This window comes from Spermophilus citellus (genome assembly GCF_964194105.1).
Source record: "Spermophilus citellus genome assembly, chromosome: 14".
Classification (NCBI taxonomy): domain Eukaryota; kingdom Metazoa; phylum Chordata; class Mammalia; order Rodentia; family Sciuridae; genus Spermophilus; species Spermophilus citellus.
Window position 1 is genome coordinate 102,542,531 of NC_138194.1, and position 20,438 is coordinate 102,562,968.

Here is a 20,438-nt window from a genome sequence, read left to right on the forward strand (position 1 = left end):
ATTGATGGGAAAAATGCCAAAGCTTTGCGGGTTGGTCATGGGTGACCTTGGCATGAGACCTTAGGGGATGCTGAAGCTACGGCATAGGCCAGGGTGGTTCTGTACCATGCACTTAGGTGCTGGGAACCCAGGACTGTGATTAAGATGGTGCTGTAGCTACTCCGAGAAGCTTATCACGGAAAGGCCCAGACAATCCTCAGCACCTCTTATTTCAAAACTGGATGTAATTTATATACATAGAACAATGTTTAGGCCAGGTACTATGGCACATGCAAGTTCAAGGCCAGCCTGGTCAACTTCGCCAGACTCTGTCTCAAAAAGCCAAACAACCAAACCAAACAAAATGAAGTAAGGGCTGGGGATGTGGCTCAGTGGTGAAATGTCCCTGGGTTTAACCCTTAGTACAACAAGAGGAGAAAAAAAGTTTTAGAAATTTAAAGTAAGTGCTGACAGTGGCAGGTCTGAAAGTCAACTCAGAGGTTTCTTTCTACCCAGAACCTCAAAAGGGCCAGAAGAATTCACCTGCTGGGGTAGATGTGTTTGAGGAAATGTGTATGCATTTTTTAGACACCAGAAGATGCAAATTCTAATGATTTAAATTACTTCCCTCCTGACACTAGGAAGTATTTCTAGCTAGCTTTAAATATATTTGAACTAAATCTTAAGTTAGTTCTTGCTAGGCAAGTGCTCTACCACTGAGCTACAATCCCAGCCCTTCTAAGTAAGTTCTTCATTTTTTAAACTATTTTTTTAGTTGTAGATGGACACAATATCTGTATTTTATTTATTTATTATTTTTATGTGGTACTAAGGATTGAACCCACTGTTTCATGCATGCAAGGCAAGCACTCTACCATTGAGCTACAGCCCCAGCCTTTAAGTTAGTTCTTTTTTTTTTTTTAATATTTATTTTTTAGGTGCAGATGGACACAACACAATGCGTTTATTTTTATGTGGTGCTGAGGATGGAACCTGGGTCCCGCCTGTGCTAGGCCAGCGCTCTACTGCTGAGCCACAATCCCAGCCCTTAAGTTAGATCTTTAAAGAGAATTTCAGGCATTTCTTCCCTAACACCCCCAAGGGGAAAAAAAAAATCTTGTTTGAATAAGTTTTATGTGACTATGACAACTTTTATAACCAGCAATAGTAGTATATAAAACGTTGAGCAAATGGAAATTGTATGTAACAACAGTACATGTGAACATACTTTTTAAGATTACAGGGACTGTGGCTTACTACTAAAAGGCCCGTGACAATAATGGGCAGAAAACTTAAGTATCTGCATAAGAATTCTGTACAGAGAATGTCTTAATAATCCTAGTGAAATGTTCACTTTACTTGTAGAATTGATTATTCTGTCTGACATTAGAGGTATCATTAAGGTGGATGTCCAGCTTACCGGACCCTGAAGACTCCCGTCCTCCCTGTCAATGCTGCCTCGAGATAGCCTCACATCAGGTTTCTACAGAAATAAAAACAGAAATAAGTCTATTTTCAAATTTGAAAACCCAGTGGCAGATTCTGCTCAAAATTCCTTTTTCATTTTTTGGTACCAGGGACTGAACCCAGGGATGCTTTACCACCGAGTCACATCCCTGGCCTGTTTTGTTTTTTGAGACAAGGTCTTGCTAAGTTGCTGAGGCTGGCCTTGAATTCATGATCCTCTTGTCTCAGCCTCCCAAGCCATTGAGATTACAAGTGTGTGCCACCAGGTCTGGCTAAGATTCCTTCCTTCTACAATATAACTGTCCTCTGATGTAGCCAACCTCTTTACAGAGCCAATTCCCAGACAGTCTTCCTTCCCCACTGCTGGCCTTCTCCAGTTGAAGTGGTTTCCTTCCACGGGGTCTGTGCTTCCAAGTCCTGAGAGCGCCTCGAGTTCTGCACCAATCAGTCAGGCTTGTTTCCACGGTGGGCTGGAAGTGAACTTCTAGGACAGGCTCCCCCTTGTCTTCTGCCCACTTCCCTCTTCTTATGCATGAGGGGGAGTGCAGGAGGCTTGTGACAGATGCTGAGGTCTGGGAACTGGTAGTGTAGGACATGGGTAAAGGAGCAGCTGGGGGCTAATTACAAAGAGAGGACTCCGGGTTGATGAGCATTGTTAAGGATCCCCAGCATTGTCCTGTGGCGGATGTGAAGCTTGTGTGTCACCCCTGAACCCAGGCACACACACTTACACTCACTTATGGAAAAACTTTTTAATAATCAGAGGCCCGAGGAAATAGGACAAAAAGCCCTAAGAGTGAGCCAAAAGGGCAGAAGGACATGTGACTCGATGTGTGTCCATTTAGCAGAATGAGACCACACCCAGTCCCGTACCTCACAGGTGCACACGCTCACATTGCTGCCAGAGGTAACTTCTAAGCTGTAAAAATTATGATATTTTTATTGGAAAATATGCATCTAAAAATCATAGGTAAATGTAGGTGGGAAATGACCTAAGTCCTCAATGAGTGTCAAGAAAGCAGAATTCTACAAAGTACGATACAACTGTATCCATAAGGAAATCAGAAAAGATCTGAATAAATACTTCTGAACTCTGAAAAGCGAAACTTAATAAAAATCTATAGGTGAAATTATCTTCTATGTTTACATGTGCTACATACAATATCACTAACTGGTACTTTTTTTAGAATATTTTTTTCAGGTGTAGGTGGACATAATGCCTTTATTTTTATGCAATGCTGAGGATTGAACCCAGTGCTTCACCCACACTAGGTGAGTGCTCTACCACTGAGCCACAGTCCAGCCTCACTCACTGGTACTTTTAAAAGAAAGTTCTTACTGCAAATGTCACAGATCTATAAATCCAGTGCCACACAGAGGCAGAGCAGAGTGGACCACCTCCCAAGACAGAGCAACTGTGGCTGGGTGGGAAATGCACCCAGGAGAGAATTCAGAGGTAGGCAGTCCCTGGCCTGGAGGACAGACTTCCTAGCAGGAGTACCCCCCTGAAAAGATACACAGCAAGGAAATGTAACAAGAGCCACATTAATCCAATCAGCCATCCCAGCTGGTGAGCCATGGGCAGTGTCTGGGCTGCAGGAACAAAGGCAGCTTTATGCAAGTCTTGGGTCCAAACCCCAGGACACAGTGAGAAAGCTTGTTGCTGGTGCTGCTTCGACTCAAGGTGGACAGTGGAAAGCAGCTGGGTACAGGCAGAGGAGAAGGGGCCTACTTCCTGGATACCTGAGCCAATCTCTAGGGAAAGATGCTCACTCACTGGGGAGGGCTCCGTCCCCACAGCCCGATACCCTGGTATTGGCCTCTCCCAACACTTCGTACTGAGAATTCAGGTCCAACAGGTGAACTTCTAGGGGACACGCTAGAATCCTATCGGAGGGGGAGTCAGGCTTGACTGTCACTGAAGCAACAATGAGAAACAAACAGTTTCCATAGAGAAATTAAGAAACTATAAAAAAACCAAAGGGAAAGATAAAATCCATTTACTCTTCCCTGGAAGAAGTTATCACGAGTTAACGTATGCTCACAAGGCGAAGCCACATCAGTGGTTTGTAGCCTTCATGTGGAAACCTGCATGAGGCAAACTCAAACAGAACTGAGGGGCTAGGCAGCCCTCCTCCTCAATGAATGGCCTGTAAAACAAAGTGGCAGCCTTGGGCATGGGCTCTAGGTCAGGGTGGGGTTCAAATCAGTTCACGACAAGCAGTGTGGCCTGGGCCCATGTCCCTTCTACAAAGAAAGATCTGTGACTAAGTCCCTGATGATTTCTTGGGATGGATTTCTAAGAAAGGAATTATTGCTGCTGGGCGTAGGTCTGGGAACTTGGGAGTCTCGATGTGAGCTTCCACATAGAAGGTTTCTCTTCTGGTGCCACACCATATGGCAGCATGTCAAAACTCTGCCCACCCATAGGCAGAAAACTGTCGGTTGGTGAACTCTGTCCCTCCTGCCCTGTCTTCTGAGGACACCTGGATGCTGGTGGGGGAAAGTGTCCTGGGCCTTCCTCCTTGAGCCGACTGTCTCTGCCCCTCTGGACATGGGCCAACCCTCTTCTATGTTGCTGTTGCTGCTGAGGCAGTGCATGGCAGGGCGGGTGAGCGTCAAAAGCTTGCAAAGGCACACTTAGTTGCTGGGGGCAACACAGCCTTTAAATAGTGGAGGTGGGAGTCAATCAAGCAAACAAAACATGTATGTCTAACGTATTCTTTCACTTACACTCATCTAGTGCTCCATGGAACCAATAGAAACCCCTGTTTAAGCTCCTTCCTCATACATGGCCTGTCTGAATGGAAGATGCCACACAGAGGGTTGGAGTGATGTAGGCAAAACCAATCAAAAGCAGATCCTGGGCTGGGGTTGGGGCTCAGTGGCAGAGTGCTTCCCTAGCACATGTGAGGTACTGGGTCTGATCCTCAGCACCACATAAAAATAAATAAAGATACTGTGTTTATATACAACTAAAAAAAATATTAAAAAACAAACAAAAAAAGTCAGATGCTGGGTTTGTTCTGTGCCTGAGTGAAGTCCTCTCTCACCCCCTTACAAAAAGTTCTAAGGATGTACAAAGATACAACGCAACAATTTATATTTAAAAATCTTTCATTAAAAAATATTTATTCATTTATTTATTTTTTAGGTGGACACAACATCTTTATTTGTATGTGGTGCTGAGGATCGAACCTGGGCCACACACATGCCAGGCGAGCGCGCTACTGCTTGAGCCACATCCCCAGCCCCTAAAAATCTTATACAAATAGATCACATAAATAAAGAATGTTTGGGATGAACTGACCATGTTCCTTAGCAGATATATGCTCTTTAGAAACATTTAATAATAGGGCTGGTGTTGTGGTTCAGCAGTAGAGCCATTGTCTAGCACATTCGAGGCCCTGGGTTCGATCCTCAGCACCACATAGAAATAAATAAATAAATAAATGTCCAACTACAACTAATAAAAATATATTTTAAAAAATCTGATTAGAAAGTGCATAGCTCAACACATGTTTCTGTAGGTGCAAAGCACACCACCTGGATCAAGATATGAACCAGGGGATCAGCAGGCTCCCACACACCCTGCCCTAGGCCTAGTACAGGGACCACACCTCTCTTCCAGCCCGAGATCACTCCCGCCTGTCTCTTTTCTGGTGGACTGAACTTGAAGCCTTGTGGGGGGCAGTCTGCTCTTCCTTATGCTGCACAGAGTTCCATGGTATGAACACCAGCAGGCGAGGAGGTCGTTTCCAGTTCCTGGCCACACAAATAAAAGCTGCGGAAGCATTCTTTTATGTCTAGGCATGTGTGCTTAATCCTCTTGGGCACATGTCAGAAGGGCAAATGCTGGGTCACAGGCAGCAGCCATGTTCCCACCAGGGGTAAGCTGAGCTCCAGCTGTTCTGGGTCTGGACAGCTACAGACTCCATGCTCATGTTGCTGTTACTCTAGAAAATGACAAACTTTAGACTTTTGGCTCCTCTGATTACACTCTGCAGCCGTAGACCAGGAAGTTTGCAGCAGGGCGGTAGCCAGTGCAGAGGCTGTCCTCAGACAGTGACCGTCCACTGCTACTCTTTAGCTCCCATCTTGGCACTCCTCCTTCTTAGGGACTGACTGCTCTGCTGTGTGTGGGGAAAACAGCTCTCCACTCCTGATTTCCTTTCTCAGAACACAAAGCAGGCTTTATATGGACAGAACTCTCATTTTAAAGTTAAGATCCTTTTTTAGTATAGTGCCACATTAGAAAATTACCCTGCACACAGTAATAAAAAAGAAGCCAATTTACTGTTTTCAAGCAGGGCTTGGTAGGAAAGAAAGGCCTCTCTACAGACTGAGGCCCACCTGCTGCCAGCACCTGGCAAAATGGCCAGTTTGCAGAACTCAAATTTTGACAGTAGATTCTCAGACATGGCACCATTCTTTCTGAGTTAGGGACAGGAGGGAGGGTGGTTCAGGACATACCATCTTGAGGCCACAGGATGTCAGGCAGGAGTTGTGGAGCTTCTGCTACACAATTAACTAGTGCTGGCCTCACAAGGAAGAAGAGGAGGCTGGCTCACAGGGCTGGCAATAGTAGGCCCTTACTCTGGCAGCCACTGGATCTTAACCCAGAAGGATGGGGTGGTTACATGTTAGAAATACTACTGCATGGGGCTGGGGCTGGGGCTCAGGGGTGGAGCACCGGCCTAGCACATGCGAGGCACTGAGTTCGATCCTCAGCACCACATAAAAATAAATAAACAAAATAAAAGTATTGTGTCCATTAACAATTAAAAAAAAAAATATATATATATATATATTAAAAAAAAAATACTACTGCACCACTGTAGGAAATAGCCTGGAGGGGACAATGTTTCAGAGAAGACTTTAACTCAGTTCATTTATTCTTATTTCTTTGCAGTGCCAGGGATTAAACCTAAGGCCTCATGTGTGCTATGGGAACACTCCACCACATGGCCGCCCCAGCCCTTGTCCAGCTGTGGAATGCCCTGGGTCTCAGCTGTCCTGACTTTCCTCACCCCAAACCTGCTCTCCACTCAGAGTCTCCAACGGCTGGCTCCCCAGCTGGCCACTCATCGAGCCTGCTGGCCCCTCAGTGGAACACTCCCCTCCAGATTCTTTTCAGACCACCCACCCAGCACTGCCCATCAGATCACAAGGTCTATGAGTAAGGGGACAGCTGCTCACAGGAATCTGCAAGGAGCCCACTGAGCAGGGCTGGTCCAGGGTGAAGTGGGGTGACGGACTCAGACAGCTGGAAGGTAGACAGCAGAGGAGAGGCTCAGGAGGGACTCAGGAATCCGAGCCAAGCATGTGACACGAACATGAGAGGAGAGACAGAAAGTACAACACTTCAGTTTCTAAGAACCAGGGGAGTAGAGTTTGTTGGAAATGCTCCAGGTTCAGTTGCAGACCTGGAGTCTGATGCCCACATCTGAGATGGGACAGGGAGCACTCACCTCATTCCATGAAACAAGTAAGGTTTGGATCTTGAAAACAGCAATGACCATGGATAAATCATTCTCACTTATCAATACCACCACAGAATTCCAAATTAAGCAAAGCAAATCCTGGAAGAATCACCTCCTAGACCCAGACAGGTATCCGTCTTCCTAAACACAGGATGAGCGCTACCCAAGGGAAAGGTGTGCATGATTGGACAGGGGAAATCTTCCAGAAAAATGTAGTAGGTTTAAGACACAGAGACGAGACTGTACTTCATGGAGAACTATCACAGAAAAATACAACTTCAGAAAGAAAAGCAGGTAGAGACAAAAATGCAGGAAAACCCCCCAAATTCAAAGGCAGGCAACATGTGCTTCAGGAGACAAAAACCAAGATATAAAGGAGGGGCTAGGGTTGTGGCTCAGGGGTAAAGCGCTTCCCTAGCATGCGTGAGGCACTGGGTTTGATCCTCAGTACCACATAAATAACATTAAATAAAGGTATTGTGTCCATCTACAACTAGAAAAAAATGTTAAAAAAGGAAGATTTTATATACATATATATGAATGAGGTAATGAGTACTGAACTGGGCATCCAAGGAAATCAATAAAGGCCTTCTTGAGATACATTATTAGAAAATGACAGGATATTCCTAAAAAATCAATGGCCTTTGCCCAGAGAATACATAGCTAAAAAAGGTCAATGACAATGAGGAGCCATTATGGTTGAAGCACCTAAAAGCAAGCTGTAAAGCCACCTGGGAGAAGGTAGAAAAGTGGAGCCAGGGCAGACTCAGATGCCTGCTGCTGAAGGAGGGTGAGGGGCACACTGAAGAACACAGGTAGCCACATAGGCCATCATGTGACCTGCGTTAGAGTGCTTGGGGATGTATCACCAGTGTTATGGGGGTTGTGCACACACAGAGAAAGCCGCCCGGATGGCTGGTCACATTCTAGGTAGAGCAAGGGTCACACAGGTCTAGGCCTCTGTCAGAAGGCCTCACATTAGCTGCATGTGGCAGGGCACACCTGAGATCCCAGCGACTTGGTTGAGGTAGGAGGACGGCAAGTTTGAGGCTAGTCTCAGTAACTCAGCAAGACCCTGTCTCAAAATAAAACTTAGAAAGTTCCAAAAGGATCTTGGTGTTGGGCTGGGGCTGGGCTCAGTGGTACAGCGCTTGCCTGGCATGTGTGAGGCAATGGGTTCAATTCTCAGCACTGCATATACATAAATAAAAATAAAGACCCATTGACAACTTAAATAAATAAATAAATGAATAAATAAATAAATAAGTGAGTGAGTGAGTGAGTGAATGAATCTTGGTGTCTAGGAACACAGAGGTTTCTCTGCTCCAGCACTTCCTTTTGGTCCCCAAGGGACTTCTAAAGGTCACCTGAAGGAAGACATTTCTCATTCCCAAGTCCAGCTGCATCTGGGGCAGGGCTGTGAGGCCGTGCTGCAGAGGAGTGCAGGCGCCCTGCAGTACTGCAAGCTGACACCAGGTGGGATTCTCTGATGTGAACAGTGAGGTCATGAAAAGCCACAGAGCACAATGCAACCTAAAGACAGACCTCGATGAGCAACTGAGAAAGCAAATGACTCACTGCTGCACATTTCAGGGACCAGATGTGAAACGAAGTCTGTTTTGGATAATGTAAAAATTTTGCAATTACATGCAATATAGTAGACCCTAATGGGATTTCAAAGTGGAAGAAACTGCTCTGAAACATGATTACCAGAAATCTCTCCTCTTTCTCCAGCCAGCGCTGATCTTCTTCCATTTCCTGCTGCTGTCGGATCAGTCGCTCTTCCATCAGGTGGGCGGGCAACACCTGCCCCATTCCTCTCAGGTCCAGCGATGCCGAGTCCTGGCAGGAAAGATGGAAACAACATGCCCACTCTCATGAGGCTGCTTGCATGCCCCTGCTTTGAACCAAAGCAAAGCAGCAAGGGTGGTGGAAACAGGGCCTCTCATGCTCCAGCCTCGTCCCTGTAGGCTGAAGTTTACTGTGTGTCAAAGATTCCCTTGGAGGGACCAGGGTTGTGGATCAGTGGTAGAACGCTTGCCTAGCATGTGTGAGGCACTGGGTTCGATCCCTGGCACCACATAAAAATAAACAAATAAAATAAAGTTATTGTGTCCATTTACAAATAAAAAAAAATTAGGAAAAAAAAAAAAAGATTCTCTTGGAATTCCCAGCTCTGGAGCCATTCCTCTTTGAAGAAGTCTACCTCTGTATCTCTGTCACTTTTGCAACAAAACCTACTTCTTGCTTGCTTGTGGGGTTCTGTTCTATAGAAATAAACTGAGAATGTGTACAAAGAAGGCAGCATTACCTATAGTCAAAAAGCAGAAACAATCAGGACGTGGACAGCAGCACTGAACATGACACACACAAGTTATGGAGCATCACAGAGCCGCTCACCACGAGCACTCCCAGGAAAGGGACACGGACTACAGACAGCTGTGGATCTTCTCTGACTCAAATGAATGATTTTCAACCCTAGGACAGTGGGTCTTATTAGGGAAACTGAATAAAAATGAACACAGCCCAAAGAACTGGTCCTGTCAGCTTGCCTTTCCTCTGGGCTCAGGCACGTGCTAATAAATACCTGAGCACTCCCCTCAGGTATTTCTTTTAATTTAAAAAACCCTCACAAAACCAGAAAACATTTGAGCAGCTGGGGAGTCTTGATCTTAGAATTCAGTCTTCAAAATCAAGCAGTCAGACTTAGAAATATGAGGTGTCTCACTTCCTAAGTCAAGAACACAACTTACCTCCATGTTGGGCTGCCACAGGGGTATCTCCTGGGGCCTGTGATTCCATGATTCTGATTGGTCCAAGAGAGATGCTGGGCCGGGGTAGATGCTGCCAGCCATGGCTGTGAGTCCGTGTGGACCAGGGTAGCCAGACACCTGTGAGTGGGACAGGAGGAAGGAACGTTTCCATAACCCAGCTTCTGTGTGATTCTGCTTTGCAGGGGAAGTGACCTGGAGCACTTCATACTAGGCAGACGGTGTCCCCTCCCAGAATGTCCAGGTCCCAATCCCTTGAACATGACAACAGCTCTCTAACGGGGCAATGTGCAGATGCAACCCAAGCCAGGACCCTAGTGTGGCAACTGCCCTGGCCTACCTGAGTGGCTCAATGTGACCCCAAAGGTCCCTGGGTACAGAGGGAGCAGAAGCTGAAGAACAGTCATAGCCAAGTTCCGGTTTTGTACTTGGGTCACAGGGACCAAGAGCCAAAGAACACAGGCAGCTCTTATAGAACCTGGCAGAGCAAGGAAAGGGACTCTCAACAAGAGCCCCGAGAAAGGCAGTCTGGCTGCATCAGACAACTAAAGAAAATGCACTAGGAAATGAGAAGTCATTCACTTTGGAATTTTACGACTATAGAAATGCTCAGATCAGACTCTCTCTGCATATAAAAGCCAGAGGAAGCCATAAAAACAGCTGTGCCACACTTGGCTCCAGAATCCCCCGTCCTGTCCAGTGCCAGAGCCACAAGAAACTTGTCCTCCAATGAAGGAGGGCCTGATGGTGGAGGGGTTGTGCCTTCTCACAGTGGGACATGGAGAACTCCAGGTGTGAGGAGAGCTGAGGGGTCTTTCCCCACAGGCCCCCTCTGGATGGAGGCTCAGTGAGCAGACATAGGATCTACTTACATAGAGCATCTGCTGGTATGGGATGGCCAGGGTGGCCAGTTAAATTTTTAATGAGAAAAAGCAGAGCCAAATCCATATGTTCAAACACCCACACGTACCTCATGCTCATTTACTAGGTCTCCAGACATGAATCATACCAAATCCCACATGGACAACATTAACCAGTAAGTCTTTATGTAAGATACACAGAGAGCTCTCATTTTTTCTGAATAAAAATATCTTAGAAAATCCTAGTAAGCACAAAATGCTGTGTTGCTACTAGTTTGGGTGAAAAATGACACATACTGCCAGAGAACTTTCAGGAATTCTCAGGACAAGAAATTTTGAATTATTTAAAGCTGGTTTCTCCCCCCACCCCATTATTTGGAGAATACTTTATTAGTTTCTATAATCGAACCCATGAAGACCTTACATATTTAATACAGTGCATTAACCCTGTACCAATGGAAAAAAGTTAAGTTTAATGTTTCTAGACTAATACGTTTGTTAATTTCTCTACAAAGCAACTCAACATGGTAAACTGGGGTACTTTTCCCAAAGCTGACAGCCCAGCTAAAGTTTCCAAAAATCGAAAGGTAGCAGAATACAACAATTACTAATAGGGCATTATGTAAAATTGTGGATGTGTAACCGACGTGATTCTGCAATCTGCATTGGGGGTAAAATTGGGGGTTCATAACCCACTTCAATCTAATATATGAAATATGATATGTCAAGAGCTTTGTAATGTTGTGAACAACCAATAAAAAATTAAAAAAAAAAAAAAAAAGTTTCCAAAAATCCAACGTGTGTGTGTGTATATTCAATTTCTTTAGTGTTACATAGTTTTAATTGTTAGCTTGATTCCCACATATTTTATTTTCTTTGAGGCTATTGTGAATGGGATAGTTTTCCTAATTTCTCTTTCAGTAGATTCATCACGATGACTAGGAATGGAATTGACTTATAGGTGTTAATTTTAAGCTGTTTTCTAAATAATACTGGCCATGTGGAAGAACCAGTGGACACCTGAGGCTAAAAGGAAATACAAAGAGACACCAGCAAAGGCACTATAGCTGGCCTCACTGATGGGACAGGAAAACGGCTTGGTGAGGCTCACCGACCATCTGTTCAGTGATGACAGTCTTATTTTGCTGTTTATGTGTTGCCTAGGCACTTAGCAAGCCACAGAAGTCAGAAGAGTGCTGCTCCCAGGGCAGGTGTGACATTCTGTGAAGGGCACGAGGGGCCTCTGGGGCCTGTCCTGGGAGGCGGGCATGGGACAGAAGAGTGTTGGCATTGGTCAGAACCCAGACTTGTGCACTTCACAGCAGGTAACGCAAGCCAACAAAAGCTAATCCCTTCCCTCGAGAACAAAGACAGATGCTACTGACTGCTTTAGGTCCTCTACTAAGGTGCTCCTTTCTCACCTGTGCATGGTACTGGCTGGCACGTCCAGCATCCCTTCCACACTGTCCACTGTCTAAGACAGTACCTTGTCTGATTTGTTACAGTCATTTTAAATTTTATATTTGTCTTCTGGAAAAACTGATATTCAGTATTACCTCTGCATAATGCGTATCTACTGGTTCCAACTTGTGCCTTGCAAGAGCAAATAGGAGAGAATGGCATAAGAACTGCTGGGGCACCAGCCTGTCTCATTAAGACTGTGAGGACATGTATGCCTTGCATGGTGTCCACAGACAACAGTCACGTAGGCAATGACCAGGTGAAAACTTTCCTAGGTCACTCGCCAAAATGAGTAACAAATACAAAATGGAAATATACACACCACGTACCTCCCCCACCACCAAAGTATGGAAAAGCCAAGTAACACACTTCACTTCTGCAATGGCGGTACCTGATAATGATTGCTCTGCACCATGTGCTGTGGGCTGGGGTAAAATCCTTCACTGGAGCGCGGACTAGGGTAACCAGGTCTGCTGGGCTGTGAAGAAATCAACAGTGTATCATAAGAATGAACATTTACAGGTCTAAGTTTTACAGAAATAATAGGAAAATATACCTCTAACAAACAGCTTGGTTAAAAGCAATGATAAAGAGCTGGGGTTGTGGCTTGGTGGCAGAGTGCTCACCTAACATGTGTGAGGCACTGGGTTTGATCCTCAGCACCACATAAAAATAAATAAATAAAATAAAGTCATTGTATTCATCTACAACTAAAGAAAAATATATTTTTAAAAAGCAACAATAAAAATGCTAAGATATTTCAATGATGAAAGAAGACCCCTGCATGTGAAAAAGGCTGATTATTCCTTTATCACACACAAAAATTAACTGAAGGTGGACCACAACCTAAATGAAAGAGTGAAAGCTCTAAGATTCTTAGGAAAAGGACACAGGGGCAAATCTTTGTGACCCTGGGTTAGGCAACAGTTTCTAAACTACAACACCAAAAACACCTAACAAAGGAGGAGAGAAGGTAAGAAGGACATCATCAAAAACACAAAGCGTGTGTTGCAAATAATACCACCCAGAGCGAGCACACAATCCAAAGGACGCAAGAAAATGCTTGCCAATACTTTATCTATCTTCCAGTTGTAGCTGGACACAATACCTTTATTTTATTTATTTTTATGTGGTGCTGAGGATCAAACTCAGTACCTTGTACGTGCTAATAACAAGTGCTCTACTGCTGAGCCCCAGCCCCAGACACAGCCCTTGCCAGTACTTTATCTAAGAAACACGTTTGAACATACAGAGACTCTGAGCAGGTTGGCGGTGAGATGGCAAAAGGTGCTACTAAAGAGTGGTGGGGGCAAAAGCACCCCCCCAGAGAGAACAGGAAAGGTGCTCAGCTCCTGAGGCTCTAGCACACCACCACCTTGAAACCACAGTGAGCTTCTGCTTGTAATCGCTGCAATGGTTTGATGAAAACACAGAAAATGTAAAAAAATCCAGGATGTAGAAAAATGGAAACCTTTTAGCACTGCTGCTGGGAATACAGACCAGGGCAGCTGCTGTGGAGGGCAGTCAAGGGACGGCTCCAGCACCCCAGAGGTGGGGATGCATAGCAGGGAAGTGCAGCCCACATCTGGGCCAACACGGTTCTCAAAGGCATCATCTGCAGCAGCCAGAGAGGGAGCATGACTACCCGCAGGAGAGAACACACGCAGCATACCTACAGGGGAGCACCATGTGGCCCTGCGTGCTGACACAGACCATGACACAGAGGAACCTTGGCACGTGCTGAGAGAAGAACTGCTTACAAGGAACCACAGTGATTCCACCCATAGGGTGTCCAGAGTAGGAGTCGCGCAACAGCAGGCATAGCAACAGGGAGGGTGTGCCTCGAGGAGCCAGACACTTGGGGGGGGGGGGTCACTGTGGAAGTGGGTGCACAACTCTGAACACACAGAAAAGCTGTGTGCATGGTCTTGGAGGTAGGTTGGTCATGAATTCTGTCCCCATGAAGCTATTAAACTGCCACCAGTGAAGGACACTGGCCATACTGGGCATGCCCTCTGTCACCTGCCTGCTCTGGTGCTCTCTGCCATGCCCTCCTGGGCCAGTGATCCACCTGCCAAGCCTCATCTTCCTCACTATCAGGCAGGTGGAGCCCGAAGAGCTCTCCAGCCCCTTCCAGCACTGAGGATCTCAATTCCAGCTTCTGAGATAAGTGAATTCAAGTTCACAGCAAAGGGAGACTTTAGTTTGAAATAAGAGGGGAAAACAAGGGAAGTCCACAAGGTCTTACATGACACAGGGATTCAACCAGGTGGGAATACACTGGTCTCAGAGGAGTTAAGACCAGAGTATAAAGGACTTGGACTGGCGTCCAGCAAGCGGGACACTGAAGACTCTGTGGCACCATGTCCTCTGGCACTGGTGCTGGGTGGACTCAGGCTTTGCTCTTGCACTGTGCCCAAGGCCTGGAACATCCACATCTCCACCTGCGGGACACTTCCCATCCCGTGAGTCTTTAACAAAGGTCTCCTGGTCCTGCCGGCCTTGGGGAAACTCAGGTCCTCTGCTCCCCTTTACTCAGGGGCAGGGCCAGCATTTCTATACTCGCTTCGGCCTACCAAGGAGCCACTGACTTCCTGAGGACAGGAAGGTTCCCTTACCCCTCAGCCCCTCAGAGATTCGGCCCACTCCAAACTTAACTGAATGTGAGCATGAACTCCTCAAAGACTCCTGCAGCAGGAAACGGTCTGATGGGGTGTTCTAGGTTCCTCTCTACTCCTGCCAAAGCGGCAGCTTACAAAGTGTGTTCCTTGGGGCTAAGGGGCTGTATGCAGATTTACATCTTGAAAGATTTAATTTGAAAAAGTGGTTGTGGTGATTTAAAAGAGGTTTCAAAGGGAAGAGTGTGACTTCCTCTGTACACTGAGACTGCTGTGGCAAGAGCTGTTTAGAGGAACGTGCCAATAAGTAAGCAGTACCATAACGGCTGCGCAGGAAAGACGTCCTGGATCCTGTGTGGAAGGACGCAGAGCCAAGAGCTGGGGCAACAGACGGAGCTTCCCAGACACAGGGCAACATCCACAGCTTAAATTCTGAAAATGGCACAGAAGTAAAAGGTGCAGAAATACAAACAGCCGCCATTTACTCAGTGTATACTGCACATAACCTCTGAAGGGCTTTTACGTACAAGTAAAATCTGTCGATGAGCCATACATTTTACGTAGGCTCAGAGAAGGCAGGTGATTTGAATAAAGTCACATAGCTAGTAATGGCAGAATTCTAAAATCTGCTGCGCCATCATGCTTCTATATGAGAAGTGCACTTGACTCAAACAAAAAGGAACATAGCAAAGAAATAAAAATGGCAAAAGCTCTAAAAAAACCCCAAACAAACAAAAAACCATCTTGCAGTGACTCAAAAAAATAGAGGTAAGTGATAAAACCTATAAGGCTCCATTTCAAAATAACAGGTAAGAAGATGGAAAGGTTCTATGACGATGAAGTAACTGCACCAAGGGTGCCCAGAGTCTAATGCTGTGGAGAGGACCAAGGTCAAGGCCAGGAAAAAGGTGGGTGCCAAGCCAGATTCTAGCTGTCATTAAGACAGTGTCCATGTCGCCGAGCACTGTGACCCGGGAGGGTCAATGCACCTCCCCCTCCAAGAAAACTGGGGTTTTCACCTGAAAGAATGTGTGGTGGAGGGGATTTTGCCAACTCTCCTGAGGGGGATGAGAGAAAGATAGGGCAACCCTCGGGGCATGCAGGGCACTTGTGAGGTACTCCTGTCAGCCACGAGGACTGGGTGGGGGACTGGTGGGCAGTTTCCAGCAAACATAGGGATTCCCATGTCACTCAACTTCATCTAGGTGACAAAACACATGTGACACTTTGCGGGGTCTGTCAGTTTACTTTCCAGGACTGCAACCACTGGGAAGAAACGTGGCCTCCTATAGTGTGTTCGTGGGATAAGGAGAACTGAGGATGGGCCCAGGCCCTCGGGCAGAACTCTGCCTGGGAGCTGCCGCCCGGCTGTAAGCCTTAGCCATGAAGTACAGTGAAGCTGTTGAGTCTTGGATAGGAGAAAGACATTTCTGCTTAAAAAACTAAGGAAGCCACGGGACTGGGGCTGCAGCTCAGCAGTAGAGCACTTGCCTAGCATGTGTGAGGCACTGGGTCGATCCTCAGCACCACATAAACTAAAGATATGGTGTCATTTAAGACTAAAAAACATATTAAAAAACAAATCAATGACAAAAAAAAAAAAAACCCAATGAAGCCATATTAAAATTTTTTTGTTTGTTTTTTTGGTGCAGTGTTGGGGACTGAACCAGCACTAGGCAAGCGCTCTGCCACATAGCTGTACCCCCAGCCCCATGTTTTACTAGTACACAAAATTTATCTACAAAGTCAGGAAATCCAAGTGGGATATATCCTGAGGTATCACAGTTGGAGTGAGGAAAACCCACGGGATCCACAGAGTCCCCATCTTGTGGGGCAGAGTAAACCACAGTGCTGGCCCACTACCTCGGAATAACAGACTCACTTTAGAAACGGCAAGGACTGTGACCATAAATGCAGAACCTGACCCTGACAGTGAACTCTGGGAAGGAACACACTGCACATGAGACTTGATTCTGCCTGGTGTAGAGGAGAGCACGGCTCGCTGCCTGGGATCACCCCACACCTGTGATGACGTCCCAAGTCTGGCTGACAGGACCAGGCAGATGGCTGCTGCTGCAAACACGTGTGGTACAGGGAAGAACCTTCCGCCTGTAGACAAGGGCTTCAGATGCACATTCCAAAGACATTTCAAAGAAAGAGAAAGTGAAAGCAAGAGACAGAACGATGTTTAAAAAGATCAGTGCAATGGCTCTTGTATGCTAAACCAAGAAAAGCCAAGCCAGCTCTACCTCGTGGCCCTAATTTAAAAGTCAAATATAAATGATAAACCAACAGATTGGGATATAAAAAGATGCTTACAGGCTGGTATGTGGCTCAGTAATAGAGAGCCTGCCTGACACCGGGGAGGCCCTGGGTTCTATCCACAGCACATCAGAGGAAGAGAAGGGAGGAAGGGAGAGAGAGAGAGACAGGAGAGAAAGAAACATTTAGATGAAAAAAGTTCTTCAATTCCATGAGTTCCGGGGCAGGCAGTGTGGCACCGTGTGGTGCTTGTCACAGAACACTGAGGTTTCTATACTTCAGTGTGCCAAGAGGAGAGCCGAAGGGTGAATGATCTCACAGCACGTCCCGCTGGCTGGAGGAGGAAAGTGAGGTGTGCAGTATGGAGGTAACTACCCTAATCGGCAGCACAGCGTGATCAAGACACGATTCTCCTGCCTCCCAGCACAGTGCCATTGTGCAGCTGCTACAGAATTAAAACACAGGCCAACTGTGAAGACCAGGAAGAGGGGCTCCGTGGGAACCAAGGAGTCATGCTGTTGTTAAACTAGGAACAACAGAGGAATGCTTGGGCCTTCCCTGGAGTGGGGTGCTTTTCTTTCTCTGCAGAGGGGCTGGGCGGAGGCCCCTTCACCCCTCTATTCTGCAGGACTGTGCTCACTACCCATGCTCATCTTCAATGTGATGCCAGGTTTACTGCTACATGGCTCAACAAGAAAATAAGTTTTCAGGCATCATGTTGAATGGTTCAATACTTAAATTATATTGTGTTGGCAGATTTGTGAATAGTTTTTAAAAAGAAGATGAATACTTAATTAAAGCCATATTTTTAACTAATCAATTATCAAAGAACAAGTAACTATTAACTGCAAAAAAGCCTGTTATTTTTTGGCTTTCCAGAAAAAGGTCTGATAGGCATGTTCACGGCCAGTACACCATGGTGTGAAAAGCCACTCTTTGGAATGGCGCAGAAAGACTCGATCACTCAAAGCATCAGGGGCCAACTCTACTGAAACCCCAGCCATGGCAGAAGGCTATAGCTGCGCTCCTGGGTGGGAGAAGACAAAAGGAGGAGGGACCCGGGGACAGTGTGCAGGCAAGGTGCAAGGCAGGCCTCTCTGAGGAAGGAAAGCAAGAGCCACGAGCTCCCACACAGATACCCCAGCCACAGGCAGAAAATGTGCATGGTGTTCTCAGCAAATGGAGACAAAGCAAAGGGGACATGGTCAGGTGGGACTGGACTCATTTATAATACAGTGAAACATGAGGCGTCTGTGGCCCAGTTTCATGACCGATTATTAGGGAGACCCCTGACAGTCAATGAAAGAAAAGGTTCCTCCACGGTGGAGGAGGGAGGTGCAGAGGAAAGGGAGCATACTCTTCGGTCACCAACAGCCTCCATCTGAAATGCAAATTATGGAAAGGAACACAAGAGGGTGACCTGCAGAGGGACGAAGGGAACACTGGTTGCAACCGTGCTCTTTTCTCCTCAAAGGAAACAGCTACCTACAGCACAGACTTCAGAAGGCACTTAAAGAGTCACCCCCAGCTGGGGTGGGGATGGTGGCTACCTTGGGTGGTGCTTCGTCGGACCCTCCAGAGTCCCAAGACACGGTGGCCTGTCTTCTGGACTCCATCCTCATCCGTTCTTCCTGCTGAGCCTTCTCTTCCTCCAGGATGGTGCTAGAGAAAACATACTGAATCAGGGGGCTGAGAGCCACAGCAGCACCCGTCATAGCCCACCCTGCCCCTCCAGGAACACACCTGGACCCTAGTGGAGGACACTCATAAAGAAAGGGGAATGCCGCATTGGGTTCCTAACCCTGAGCCAGGACGCTAGAGCAGCCTTGGTTCTCAGGGGCACAGGGAAGAGAGAGGCTGGTGAGAGTGGAGGACTGGCCAAGGGGAAGCATCTATACACCGAAGTGCACTCTGAGCAGATCAGAAAGACCCGAGCAATCCCACACAGCCCTCGTCAAGCAGCTACACACGAGGCAAAATCTAGACAGACACACTCCCACAGAATATGAACTCACCAGCACGTTATGTGATCAATTAGCAAGTTGGCCAACAACTTCCTCAATTGCTCAGTACAGTAGTCCTACTAATTCTCAGCTTAAAAAGTACTTTATCTGGCCAGGAAAATAAGGAAGACTACAACAACACTTACAAGTGCTTCAGAAAATACCATCTGCCCTGAGCTGGAAGCGCTACACTTACCCTGGCTGTGCAGAGGTTGAGGTCCCACAAGACTGCCAAGACTTCGACTTCTCAGGCAGAGGGGGCGGGGCGAGGCTTAGCTAGCTCCCCAGGCCACACGCACCCCCCAGGCTCAGTGGGCCCAGTGGGTCTTTGAAACTCTCATCCTAAGCCTAAGCGGCAGATAGTGCTTTCCTACGTGCCTGTAGCTCCAAGTTCTAATAATACAGCTCATTCAAAGTTTCTGGCCCCTGGCAGGCAGAATGCAGTAAATAACCACCCAGAATTATTCAGGAAAGAGTGACATCAGCGGCAGAGACTCTTTCTAATCTGGGAATTTGTTCAACTGTTCATAAAGACATTCCTGTAGAGGTGGAGCCTGGCTCTCACTCAGGCACCTTCCCAATCAGGAGGACAGACAAGATTCATTTCCTAGCTGCCCTGAGTCAGAAAACCATCACTGCAGACCTTAAAGACATTTTTCCTCAAAAGGAAAGGAAACATTCTCCTCAAGGCAAGGATCGTATTACCACTTTAAAGAAAAGCTTTCAAGGCTGAGGCCCACCCTCTCCTCCCAGCCTCTGGTTTCATTCCCACTTAAAGACTGTGGTCAAGCAAAAAAACGCCAAGCCACCTCCATAACATGCAAGAATCCCTCAGCAGCCTCCCAAGAAAGGTACTCTGGGCACCTGGCCGAGGGTGAGTTCCAGGTGAACCCAGGCAGCGTTTGGGGAGGGAGCCCTGGGCATGTGTTTAAGGTGCTCTGGTTCAGGGTAAAGGGAGACTCAATAGCCAGAAAGAGAATAGCAGTGCCCTTGCAGAGAAGGAGGGTAGGTTCTGTCTGGAGTGTTCCTGGCTGCACAGGCATCAGCCCAGTGCCATTACAGGCCCTGTAGAAGCCAGGAAGAGGATTTCTAGCAAGCTACCAGGGCAAACCCATCCCAGCACATAAGCATTACATGACTAACACTTGGCAGTGCACTCTGTCCACTCTGTGTGGAAATAAACATCTTCACGTTCATGACCTAGAGCCCCATGTTACACTTTGAAACCATGCCTGCCACATAGTTGACACTTAGGCATCTGCTGGATGAACAAAGGATCCACAGTGAGTGGGTGAGACACACACATTCCAAGGACCCAGCAGATAAGTGACTTGGCTGGGACTCAGCTCATCAGTAATGACAGCTGTGATGAGTAGTTAGGTACAGGGAAGGAGCCTGAGGTCTGAGTCAGACTGATGTGGGGTTCAAGTTCTGCCACAGACAGGCTGTGACCAGACAACTTGATCCCTCCACACCTCATCCACAAAACGAGGCGCCTCCCTAACCACCCCTAACTACTTACTGACCTTGAGGG

General features: G+C 46.8%; 2 protein-coding genes across 19 annotated transcripts in view; one reads left to right on the forward strand and one right to left on the reverse strand.

Moving 5' to 3' along the window:
- The window catches only part of CHRAC1 (chromatin accessibility complex subunit 1), a 237,913-nt gene that overhangs the window by 137,861 nt on the left and 79,614 nt on the right, over positions 1 to 20,438 (forward strand). The window lies entirely within an intron of this gene.
- The window catches only part of PTK2 (protein tyrosine kinase 2), a gene marked incomplete at its 3' end in the record, with an annotated part of 231,814 nt that overhangs the window by 15,938 nt on the left and 195,438 nt on the right, over positions 1 to 20,438 (reverse strand). For 13 of the 18 annotated variants that reach the window (XM_081266331.1, XM_081266330.1, XM_081266333.1 and 10 more), the window contains 5 exons: positions 18,452 to 18,563; positions 12,413 to 12,499; positions 9,683 to 9,820; positions 8,640 to 8,771; positions 1,400 to 1,462 (listed from right to left, as the gene is read on the reverse strand). In XM_081266331.1, the coding sequence (XP_081122457.1) occupies positions 1,400 to 1,462; positions 8,640 to 8,771; positions 9,683 to 9,820; positions 12,413 to 12,499; positions 18,452 to 18,563 (532 nt within the window). The remainder of the gene's footprint in view (positions 1 to 1,399; positions 1,463 to 8,639; positions 8,772 to 9,682; positions 9,821 to 12,412; positions 12,500 to 18,451; positions 18,564 to 20,438) is intronic. The other 5 variants (XM_081266332.1, XM_081266328.1, XM_081266326.1 and 2 more) reach the window with 1 other exon arrangement.